Here is a 12,582-nt window from a genome sequence, read left to right as displayed (position 1 = left end):
CATTAAGCCATCCGACTACCGATCTTCCAAAAAAAGTAAGGATAAAAACAGAGACAGACCGCATAGGTCCAAAACTGCCGACGAAGCTTCCGTTAAGCTAGTCGCCAGTCCGCCAGTGCTCAGGCGCTTTTGCAGCCCCTGATACCCGCTACTACAGATTCGCAGGCCTCTACTGAGACCCATTTGGAGTCCGGTATGCAGCGAGATGCTTCTTTGACTATGGAACCTGCGGATGTCTCTACCTTGGATGGGTCCAGAGCCGCTGTGCAGGCACCGACTTCTGAGGGTGTATTCAGGCCTACAGACTTTCATATTAAACTGACGGCATCATTTCCAACTAGAAGTACTGAATTCCTCAGGCCTAAAACTCGCACTACACCTAGAAAACAGACGACCAAACCACTGACACAGGCCCATATGCCTCAAAAAGAAATACGCAGAATGGCTGAACACCTTATTACGTTAATTAGGGGAAGCCAGCCTTCCCCCTAAGAGACCTAGAACCGATTTTCTTTCTGATTCTTCCAATCAGGAATCTGATATCTCTGCTCCTTCTGATTACCAGGATTTGCCCTTATCTACTTATGAGAATTCTGATGCAGTGGATTCCATTCCCTCTGCTTCCCCTCCAGAAGATTTTTCTTTTGGCGAAACCTTGCATACCCTTAGGGAGCATTTCCGCTGGGAAAGCCAGGACTATTCTGAGTCCAAAAAGAGACTTGGGGAATTCTTACTCCTGCCTCAACACAGACCTCTAGTTATCCTTCCTGTTCTGCCTATTGTAGATGATGTTTTCTTGGAATCTAGCCTTACCCCAGACACACTACCTCCAGCTCCCAGAAAACCTGACACATACTACAGAGTACCAGAGACAGATTTCCAAGGACTCAAAGGCATTAAGGCTACTGCTGCCAAAATTCCTACCCCTTCTGATAGAGATTCTAGAGCCTTAGACAGATTAGGTAAGAAGGTATACACTTTTGCTACTTTAGCCATTAGGGCTTTAAATTGCCAGTTTCATATGTTGAAGTATCAGCAGCATATTATGGGACTACTTAAACAGAAAATGATGATGATTCCTGACTGCTGAACACAAAGACTTGCAAGATTTAATGCATTCTGCAGAACAAGTTGGTAAACATACTTTGCAATGTGGTTTTGATGCTGTAGAGGCATCTTGCAGGGCTGCTGTCACTGTGTCTGTACTTAGAAGGCATGCTTGGCTTAAGGAACAAAACCTGCCAGATCAAATTAAAGCTAAATTGCTGGATGCACCCTTAAACCCAGACCACCTTTTTGGCAACAAAGCAGAGGAAGTCCTCAAAAGGATGGAGGAAAAAGATACATCTATGAAAACTGTTAAAGATTTTCTTCAAGTACAGCCTCCCAGATTCAGTAGGCATTGGCCTTTAAAGAACTGGTCCTTTCCAGTCCCTTCCCAGCCTTCTCAGTCCAAAACCAGGAACAGCAGACCAGCAAGACTTCAGTCTCAGGCTACGCAGAGATCTAAGCAGTGGAGGGCTCCCACTTCCAAAGCAAGGAGTAGTAAGCCACACCCCCTTGCGGAAAAATGGCACAATGACTTAACCTTAACCCTTCCAAGCCTTGCTTAACTACTTGCTCCCTTAGGAGGAAAGCTTGCCCTGCATGCAAAAAACTGGGAACTCATTACCCAGGACAAATGGGTTTTGAACATAGTTTCCCGAGCATATAGATTCCACTTCCACACCAACCCGAATTGGTTGGCCAGACTTCCCCCCAAATCAGTGGGTGGAGGCCCAATAGCAGGTTCTCGCTCTTAGTATCAGGGCTATTCAGCCTGTCCCAGCAGAACTAAGAGGACAAGATTTTTATTCGAGACTTTTTCTGGTACCCAGAAAAGAAAACTCCTGGCATCCTATCCCCGACCTCTCTATTTTCAACACCTTTCTGGTGGTTCCAGAATTCAAAATGCTAACGCTTCAACAGCTTCTTCCTGTGCTAGCCAAGGATGCCTGGCTGGCAACCCTAGACTTAAAGGAAGCTTGCCTGCACATCTCAATAAGAGAATCCTGCAGACAATACCAACGTTTCAGGGTGGGCTCCATGCACTTTCAGTTCTCTGCACTTCCCTTTGGCTTATCTACTGCGCTCAGGGTGTTCACAAAGTGTCTAGCTCCATCCATTGCATTTTGCAGGCAGAGAAATATTCAGATTTTACCCATACCTGGACGATTGTCTGATTCACCAAAAAGTGGTCCAACGCGTCACTGAAGACTAAAACACACAGGTTTATTTCAAGTAAACGTTAAGCGCTTTTCGTCGCTCAATATTTGAGCGACTTCTTCAGACATTCAAATCCTTAATTGATGTGCATATTTATACATTCACGTCACTGAAGTCATTATCTATAAGTGTCGATTAACCAATTAGTTTTTTAAAAATTGTCTGATTCAGGCAGAAAGCCAGGACTTGCTATTACAACACCTGGCATTTGTAAAGAAACTTCTAACCTCACAGGGGTACACCATCAACGAAAATAAATCTCACCTAATACCCTGCCAACAGATTGTATTCCTGGGAGCAAGCTTGAACACAACCTCCCAGATGGTATTCCTCACTCCGGAGAAACAAGTTAATTTGACAAACTACTTCAAACTATTAGCCACAAAAACCCAGCTATCTGCAAGGAAAATACTGCAAGCTCTGGGGTTCATGACCTTCTTACATTCTCAGGACCTGGAAACAATGATTCCTATCATTCCTTGTCTAAGGACAGAGTTCCTTTGGTGGGCAGAGGCCTGCTACCACAACAAGGGACTCCCTTTCACTCTATCCACTGCCGCCCAAACCCTAAACAGACGCATCAGACTATGCATGGGGGCTCACATGGCAGGGCAGTGCATTCAGGGCAAATGGAACCCAAGACAGATGCACCTGCTACCAAACGCACCTACAAGCTCAATCAAAAAGCTGTTTCCACACCTAACCCATATCCTTTTTCCTCAAATGAAACTGTGATCCCTACCTTCAAGCTTAAAGAATTTAACCATGCATGATATTGAATGCATTTATGAGTAACTATTCTACATAAGATCTTTAATATTAACTAAGATTTGTATCTAAATTGTATAATGCATCTTGGAGCTTTTCTCCCCGGACCTCCACTGAAAATGGGTCAGTTGGCCCAGTGGACTTCCCCGGTAATTAAATTGCAAATAAATAAATAAATGTTAGCTGTACAGAATGCTCTGACAGCCTTCAAAAACCTTATTCTTCCAAGACAACTATTGGTAAAGACAGACACCACCACAGTTATGTGGTACATAAACAAGCAAGGGGGAACCCACTCCTACCTTCTCTGCTGACTTGCCATGGCTCTGTGGAGCACAGCTTTGAGCTACCAAGCACACCTACAAGCTCAATTCTTGCCAGGCAAACTAAATTCACTGGCATTCTTGAGCAGAAAACTCATGGACCCACACAAATAGAAACTAGAACCCAAGATATTCAAGCTCTTGATGAACAAATGGGGGGACCCCAGAGGTAGAGCTGTTTGCCTCCCTTCAGAACTACCAATTGAACAAATTCTGCACCAGAACTCCCCACAGTCAAGCTTGGAAAGTGGATGCCCTGTCCTTTACCTGGGAAAGCCCCTTGGTTTATGCCTTTTCCCCCTCTGCCTCTCCTCTCGAAGGTTCTACTAAAGGTCAAACAGGACAAGCCAAGAAAAATACTGATTGCACCAGACTGGCCATGCCAGCACTGGTACCCCCTATTGCACAGTCTGACACTGCTGCCCCTAAGTTACCTGCCTCAGTCCCCTTCCCTGCTTTCCCAGCAGGCGTGCCTGATTCTGCACCCACAGCTTCAAACCCTGAACCTTGCAGCCTGGCTAATTCCTTGAGCTCTTCTCTAGCATCCCTCAGTGAGCAGGTTCTGGATGTCATTCTGGAGGTAAGGCGGCCTAGTACCAGAAAATCCTATGCTGAAAAGTGGAAAAGATACTGTTCCTGGAGCCAGGCTCAGGGGTTGGGCACAACGGTGCCCAGCTTACCTCATATTCTAGAGTACTTAACAGAAATGCTCCACAAGGGCCTATCCTTCTCGTCAATTAAGATTCATGCCTCTGCCATTTCTGCACATTATAATACTGAGCCACCCCTCTTCTCTCACCCCTTGCTAAAACAATTCCTTAGAGGGGCCAAAAATTTAAGATCCCCCAGGAGAGCTCCCACTCCAGTCCTGGGACCTTTACTTTGTATTGGAAAGGCTAACTTTCCCCCCTTTGAGCCAGCTGCAACAGCCGAGTTGAAATTCCTTTCTTGGAAAACAGCCTTCTTTCTAGCCATCACTTCAGCAAGAAATGTGTCTGAATTACAGGCCCTCATGGCAGTGGGAACCCTTCATTATCTTCCATGCGGACAGGGTTTCCCTCAGGACTAATCCTTCCTTTATGCCCAAGGTGGTGTCTAGTGTGGCCCTAAACCAGTCCATTCATTTGCCTACTTTTTCCCTAATCTACAAAACAAAGGGGAATGGATACTACACTGTCTGGACGTGCACAGAGAACTTAGATTCTATTTGGACAGGACTAAGCCCCTCAGAAAATCTGAACAGCTGCTATTTGGCTTTACTGCAGGGGCAGAGGGGAAGGCCATTTCAAAGCAAACCGTTTCCAAATGGATAGCCCATTACATTAATTTCTGCTACAAGCACCATGGAAAACCTACCCCACAGGGGATAAGATCATATTCTACCAGGGCTGCATCTACCTCTACGGCATTTCTCAGAGGAGTCCCTACCAGGGACATCCTGGAAGCTGCTGCCTGGAGCTCTGTACACACCTTCACCAAGTATTACCACCTGCCTATCTTTTCTAAATCCAGAGCTGGATTTGCCACAGCAGTCTTGCAGGGCTTAATAGCTGGCCCTAATGCTCTTTAACCATCTCCTCCCTTCCTTAACTTAGGGAATCAACCCAAATGTGATGTGATGACTGCAACAGTGAAACACAAAGAACATAGTACAGTTGTGTACACTTATCATAAATGTAGATGTTCAAGTGTATTCACTGTTGCAGTTCTGGTTACCCTCCTTCCAGCCCCCTGACTTCATGTGTATTTGCTTTTTGATGGGAGTGTACCATACCATATAATTGCTTCCTATTGTGAGGGCACCTGACATCTGGGGCAAGAAAAACTGATGTAATGCCTTCGGCTGCATGTTTTATACCCCTGATGACCTTACGTCATGGAAGAAGTGACAGCATCCGACGCAGAAATCCGAAGACTCTGGTATTCAGGCTGGCTGAGAGCTACCTGCAGGCAGATAATCCAAATGTGATGACTGTAACAGTGAATACACTCGAACGTCCAACTAGTCTGGTGTACTCGTATATTACAAAACTTTTATTGCTGGAGACTGCATTTTACGCGGATATATATATATGCTGAAGACTTTGCTCTGGGATGGGTTGCTCCTGAGCGTTTTTATCCACTTTGTTTATTCTATGCTAAGATTTGTTGTGAGATTCACCAGAAGGCAAAAGGCAGCTCTTTTTCAGGCTTAATTCACTTAGTCTCCCCAACTGCAGCTTGTATATCCAAGACCTTTCTCTGAGCCCCTCTGTAAACGGAGTACTCCAGGGCTTTGATCCCACTAAAAGGATGACATTACTAAGGGAATTTGCTTAACACTAATTACAGAGGATGTCCGTGACAGCAAAGTTGTTCAGAGCCCATGTGTACCCCGCAATGCCCCCGGCAGAACTTCATTTGTAGAGTATCCACTTGCATCTGAAGACTCCATGAGAGAAGCTTTCATTCTGGAGTTTTTCTGTAGCACATGCATAGTTATTTGCACATTAGATGCATCCTTCCCAGGTTATGACCTGAAATCTGCTTACTCCATCAGTGGGTTCAGCCTGGCCTTCTTGCCTCCAGTGTGTTAGTGTGTGGCAGCAGTGAACCGTTACACTTCTGCTGCTCATGTCACTTTGTTGCACCATTTGTAGTAGTTTTTCAAAAAGTGGCTTTCCATTGTGTGCCTGAAAAGTGATTCTTCTAAACATTATTGCTGCACAGTAAACAGTTCTAGTGGTTTTAAACAGGTGGTGTTTTGTAATCCATTTAATGCAAGTCAACATGCATTGTTTAACTCTGGAGATCAACACAGGCTGTGGAAATTGGTCAGCCCATTAAATTCTTCTCTTCTGAGAGGAAGAAGTCACATGTTCTCAACATTCACATATCATCTATTTTTCATGTCACCATTGTTGTATTTTTCCCATAATGTCGATTGTAATTTCCCCCTTTTATCAAAGGGGAGGGATTATGCAGCATGGAGGGATTCCGAGACCTGAAAGTGGCGTTTATTTTCTAGGTTTTGTGGATTGCAGTGCTGCCGCAGCGAGCATTTTCTCATGTACACTGCATACGATTTCTGTTGCAGTTTCCTTATTTGGCCATTCTGCTTGCAGGTAAATGCAGTGCCATTACGAATTCCTATTGTTTGATAAAGAGGCCATGTTGTTGGCCATTCCCACTTCCTTTCCAAAGGAGAGTGGACTTTGGCATCTTTGTTCTTTTCTGATTTGTGTTACCCCGCCATAGTCCAGTCCTGTGCCTGGGTTGCAGGTAAATGCATATAAATGCCTAACTCTCTCTGCCCATGTGCTTGCATGCCCTCTTGATTTTACAAACTCTTAAAATGATACAGATGTAATTTTTATGTATTTATTCATTGTCATGTAATAGTGTTCTTTTGTCAAATCAACTGATAATGTCTGATAATTTAAAGGCGAAAGTAGTCCTTACCTGTTTTGCACTTTGAAAATAGTTTGTTTTGTTGTCAAAATGGGGCGACTTTGTCCTGCTTTTCTTTAGTTTGGGTACTAATAGTTGGTGATGAGTTGTCAGAGGATTTCAAGTATTGTTTCTGTTTTTGCTGTATAACTGTGAATTTAGCTGGTGTTCTCTCTCAAATATTTTAGGTTTGTCCATCCCTGTCCCAAGAGGTCGGAAAGGGAAGAAAGTGAAGAGCCAGAGTACGTTTGATATCCACAAGGCAGACTGGGTCCGCAAGTACAATCCAGAAACACTGTTTGTTGATGCCAGCTACAAGAAACACCTCAAGCACCAATGCAACAAGTATGTGACGGGAGCTTGTTGGGTTAGATGGTCAATTGGTCAATTGCAAATGATACTGTTCTTAAGTCTGCAGATTGTAAAAAAGCCATAAATGCCCTAGAGTTTCTGCTTGTGCCACTCTGGCAGAGTGCCATAAATGCCATAGATTTCCTGCTTGTGCCACTCTGGCAGAATGCCATAGATTTCCTGCCTGTGCCACTCAAGGGCACATAATGAGAAGTTCTTGGTCTACATTATGATCTTAAACTTGTAATATTGACTGGTAAGAGAGCCATCCGTCAAAGGATTCCATTAAAGTGTATTGTTGATGTTTGGACGCATCTTTAATGATCTACTAGTCTGTGTTAGCTCTCTGCCATCATTTTGTAGCCCCCTTCCAGGTGTGCTCGCCACCCTCTTTGCTACTTCTCAAGACTTTCGTCCTCACCTGAGTCCTGCGTGGTAGGAAACAATTACATCAAAAGCTTAAGAAATACCCTCTTCTCATGGAACATGAACACAGCACTTGTTGCGCTTGTGCTGCAGTATATGTTGCCTGTAGTTAAATCTAAGTTGGTTATTTATGTTCATTTTATAGCAGTTTCTACTAAGTTATAATATAGTAGTTGTCTTCAACATAAAGTGGTGTGCACACCTCTGGAAAAACCCTTCATAAGCCCCCCCATCTCTCTGCCATTTTCTTTGTCTGATACCCTACCAAACAGATTCTTGACCTTTTCTTGTGTTATTTCTGACAATGTTTTTGGCCCTGACCTAGTTTCCAAGCCAGTTTATGGTAGTCTGGTTATTGTTTTTTTTTTCACACTGACCTACTGAACCTCCTGGCTGATAGTTTTCTTTGAAGCCTTCGGCCGCCAGGTTCAATCTGCTCCGTGCACCCACGCTGTGCTTGGGCTCACTCTGTTCTCCTACCATACCACCCTCGCTGTGCTTGGGCTCTCTCTGCTCTCCTACCATACCACCCTTGCTGTGCTTGGCATCACTCCGCTCTCCTGCCATACCACCATTCTCATCCACCCCCACTATCCTTGCATTTATACTCTAGCCACCACACCCCTTCCTTCATTGCACACCCAATCAGCTTCCACTTCCTACCATTAACCACTCCCCCTTCAAACACACTCGTATTTATCAAACACCATTGCATCACATCCCCTATTTCTCTCCCTCCCTTTTCTCCTAAGCTCTTCACACCTCGCAGTGCACCACTTTTGTTTAACCATCCCACTTCTCATCCTTCTCAAAGTCTCAACCTCATACTACACTAAACTCTTTTGCCCATATCTGTCTCCTACCCATACTCACACCCTCACTTCTAATGACACCATTCATTCATACACAGTCTGCCATCTGTGTACAACTTATCCAGCATTTGTCTTCACAATTATAAAGTATTTCAGTACACCTCTCTCTCCTGCAAACCAAAGGTAAAGCACAACACTGGCTAACCTCACCATATTCTGCTTACTAAACCCACAATTACTCTCCTTCTTGCTGGAGACATCCACCCCAACCCTGGCCCCCTTACCCCATCTCCCAACACCACTCTCCATTCCCCCTCCTTTCTCCAACCCACCCCTACCACTTCTTCCCCTAAGACCCTAACTGTCAACGATGTGAACATTCAGAGCATCGCCAACAAAACCACCAAACTCCACACTTGGATTGCCCACACTTGCCCATACATTTTGACCTTATCCGAAACTTGGTTTAAACTTCGTATTACTAATATTACCACCTGGATATAACATTTATCACTCAGAAAGAATCCCAAAAAAAAGGTGGAGGTGTTGCCATTCTTTATTCTGACCAACTCCACTTCTCACCTCTACCCATTCCTATACCAAATTTTGACCCTGCTGAATTACTTATTCTTAACTCCCACCTAAACGCTCAACAATGTTTCTATAGTGTCCATATACATCTCTCCAGGCAATAATATCCCCACCTTTGCGCAGCGCATATTCTGTCTTGCATCTCCCTCAACATATCCTATGAAACTGTCATCCTTGGAGGCATCAGTATTGACTGGTCCAAATTAATGTCAGACTTCCCACAACTCAGTATTAACCTACATGGTTTCTACCAACGTGTAAGATCACCCACACACATACACAAAACCTATTCTTCTAATTCGATCCTAGACTGGATTCTTACAAACTATCCTAACCTGTACCACAATCCCTGCACCTTACCTGACACTGAGTGATCATCTTCCCACCCACAAACAAAGATACTTTGTCCCATCACTTAAAACACAATTATACAGAGACTGCCATAAACTCCCAAACTTTAAAGCCAACATATTTCACTCCAGACCATCTAACATCAACTGGTCCTTCCTCCGGTACCTCCCTCTCAACGAGGCTGTGCAAAAACCTTAACCAAATATTCCTTGATATTTTTAACTCCCTTGCCCCCACTAGTAAAATTAGAATTAAAGCTAATTATGCCCCAGTCTTTCTAACGAAACTCTGTCCTTTATGCACAAAAGTGTGTGTTTGGAAAGCTTGGTTTAAAACCAAGTCTCCATCACTGCTCCAAAACTACATAGAACTCTGGAACCTTTCCAAAACATAAATTAATAAAGAGAAGACTCTTGCAACTCACCCAATTCAACAGAAACTCCAATCCAAAAACATTCTGGTCTACCATGAACAAATTTCTTCACCCAGGAAACCCTTCCACACCCACCCCTTTCCCATATAATACCCCACTAGAAACTGCCACCCTTCTCAACCATTAATTCATAGTTAATATCCAAAACGTTACTCACACTAACCCCCCACCTCTTCTAATCCAAACAACAGAAACCCTTTCTTATGTAAACTAGTCTTTACTGCGTGCATCAAATCACTCCTTTTCAAACTTAAACCCTGCTCTCCTTCTGCAGTCAACCTACCCCCCATCTTCCTCAAACTAACTGCCAAATTCATTGCCTAGCCTCTCTCTCTGTTAATTAATAGAATCATTCAAGAAGCCACAGTGCCCAGACGTATGGAAATCCTTCTGTACTATCCCACTTCATAAAGGTGGGAATTCCAGACCCATAGCCATTATTTCCCCCTCTCAAAAATTCTTGAAAAATACATCCACACTCAGCTACTGAATTTCCTACTCCAAGAAAACCTGCTAACTCCCACTCAACATGGCATCAGGCCAAACCACAGTACTGCCACTGCACTGTTATCTTTTGCTCACACTGTAGCTGAGGCCAGAGACAATAACCCACTTGTATCCTGTCTTTCCCTTAACTTCTCAAAAGCCTTTTACACTGTTTCACACACTTTACTTCTGTCTAAACTAACTGATCTCAGTGTCGCTGTGCCCGCTCTTAGTTAGTTCACTAGTTACCTTTCCAGATGGCACACATCCTGTTCCTCCTTCCTACCCATCAAATCGAGTCCCTCAGAGCTCTATCCTGGGCCCCCATCTGTTCAATTTCTTTACCAGTAACCTCGGTACATCTTGCAGTCATTCCTCTCTTATTCAATATGCAGACAGTTCTACACTCATCTTCATCTCCAGCGATATCTCTCATCTTCACTCACTCACCCAAGACTCTTTACTGTGCATTCAAAGATGGCTCTCTGATAATCAGCTCATCTTAAATCCAAAAAAAACTAAACTTCTGATTTTCCTTCCTCAACCTCTATCTCACCATAAATCAACCTTTGTCATATCATCCCTTGACAAGGCCATCATTTTGCAGAACCCCACACTAAGGTTTTAGGTACCATTATCAATGATGAATTAAAATTCAACCTTCGTATCCAACATAGTATTTAAAAAAGCACTAAAAACTAGGTATACTGTACAGAAATAAGAAATTCCTTATTTCAAATGCTAAACTCTCCCTGACTCAGGCATTCCTCCTACCCTCACTTCTCGATGCAGCCCATTCTTTACTAACATCCAATCTACATTACTATCCAAGTTAAAACAAACAAAACCAGATTGGCTACAAATCTACCCTATAACTCTCATCACTGCCTTTACTCTCTCAGCACACTTCAAGGGTAGAATTCCCCCAACAACTCTGACTGTCACAATTCCAAATCACACATTCCGTAGTGTACAAGCCCTCATCCTGCCCTTCCCTGTCCTCCCTTGTATCTTACTATACCCCCAATCATCCTCTCCTTACCTTCGATCAACATCTCCTTAATGTCTATAACCCTAACAAAAACATTGGAAAACTATTGTACGAATAGATTGTATCCCAGGCCTGGAACAAACTGCCCTCATTCGTAAGATCTACCACCCACCTTAAGCATTTCAAAAAAGAGGTAAAATACTACGTAGTAAACACAAAGTCCTGTCATGACTCTACCTAACCCTCCACACTCCTTTCATGACCCTACCTAACCCTCCACACCCCTTTCCTCCACTATTTTCTCTATGAATATTGTATGCTCTTCTGTTTCTCTACTCTAATCACACTGCTCTTCCAACTCCACAAGCAAGGCTACAACAATCCAAGTAAATATGTATATATCATGTTCTACCTTCTCTTTATAAATATTTGTATATTAACACTGTACTGCCTTTTTTAGTTCACTATTTACCCATCTAATTCCACTATACATTTTTTTAAACTGTTCTAGCTTTATCTCTCAAATGTATTAATTATATAAGAGTTCATGTTTTTTTTTTTGTAAACGCCTTTTTATGTAACTATTATTTGTTAAGTTTGTGTAATTGGAGCTTTTCTCCTCTGGTCTCCACTGAAAGTGGGCTTCTGGCTTAGTTGGACCAACCCGATTAACAAATGTCAAATAAGTAAGTACAAATCTTTGTTCTACAGTTAATTTCTTTTCCTATTGTACACTTAATAATAAAGTTGCAAGTGGTTTTGCAAAAAAATATAAATATTATAGTGTGTCGTTCGATATTTTTTTTTTTTTTTTTTTTTTTTTAGTCTGTGTTTATAACCACACTCACACCATGACAACATGGTAGGTACTGTGCAAAGCTTTGCATTCAACTGCGAAGTGTAATGGGTAATTAAAAAAACAAAAAAAGCGTTTACCTCTTTAGACGAGCTGCATCTTATTTACATTGCGGTTTCACTGTTAATTTATCATGGGTTAATTTTCAATGTGAGGTGTTCCATCTACAAAAACTAGCTGAGAACTTGCCTTTCTAGGAAGAAAGATATTATTGAACCATTTAACATGTAAATACAATAGCTTGTATAGTACGTTATGTTGCGAGGCATTGTGGGTTTATTCTTTCAAGATGTCATGGCAGCAGTTTTCATCTCTAACAAAACTTTTTGGAGGCTGTAGACCAGTGTGTATGTGTACCTTTAAGAAGCTTTCCATAGGGTTGCACAAGTGTGTAAATACTGAGCACATGGGAGCCTAACTGCCATTTTGTAGTAAGCTGTTGAGATGTAAGTATGCATGTCTGTGTAGCCTGTCAGTTAATCAGTTTGTTTATATGTTGT

At 42.8% G+C, this 12,582-nt stretch overlaps 1 protein-coding gene across 1 annotated transcript in view; it reads left to right on the top strand.

Moving 5' to 3' along the window:
• Positions 1-12,582, top strand: part of CHD8 (chromodomain helicase DNA binding protein 8) — a gene marked incomplete in the record, with an annotated part of 4,119,653 nt that overhangs the window by 2,770,806 nt on the left and 1,336,265 nt on the right. Inside the window, 1 exon segment of the mRNA XM_044057960.1 lies at positions 6,974-7,130. Coding sequence (XP_043913895.1) covers positions 6,974-7,130 — 157 coding nt within the window.

Source organism: Protopterus annectens, chromosome 16.part0, assembly GCF_019279795.1.
Source record: "Protopterus annectens isolate FY-2018-M chromosome 16.part0, PAN1.0, whole genome shotgun sequence".
Lineage (NCBI taxonomy): Eukaryota > Metazoa > Chordata > Ceratodontiformes > Protopteridae > Protopterus > Protopterus annectens.
The sequence above is the reverse complement of the archived record's forward strand: the minus strand, read 5'-3'. Positions and strand labels throughout refer to the sequence as shown.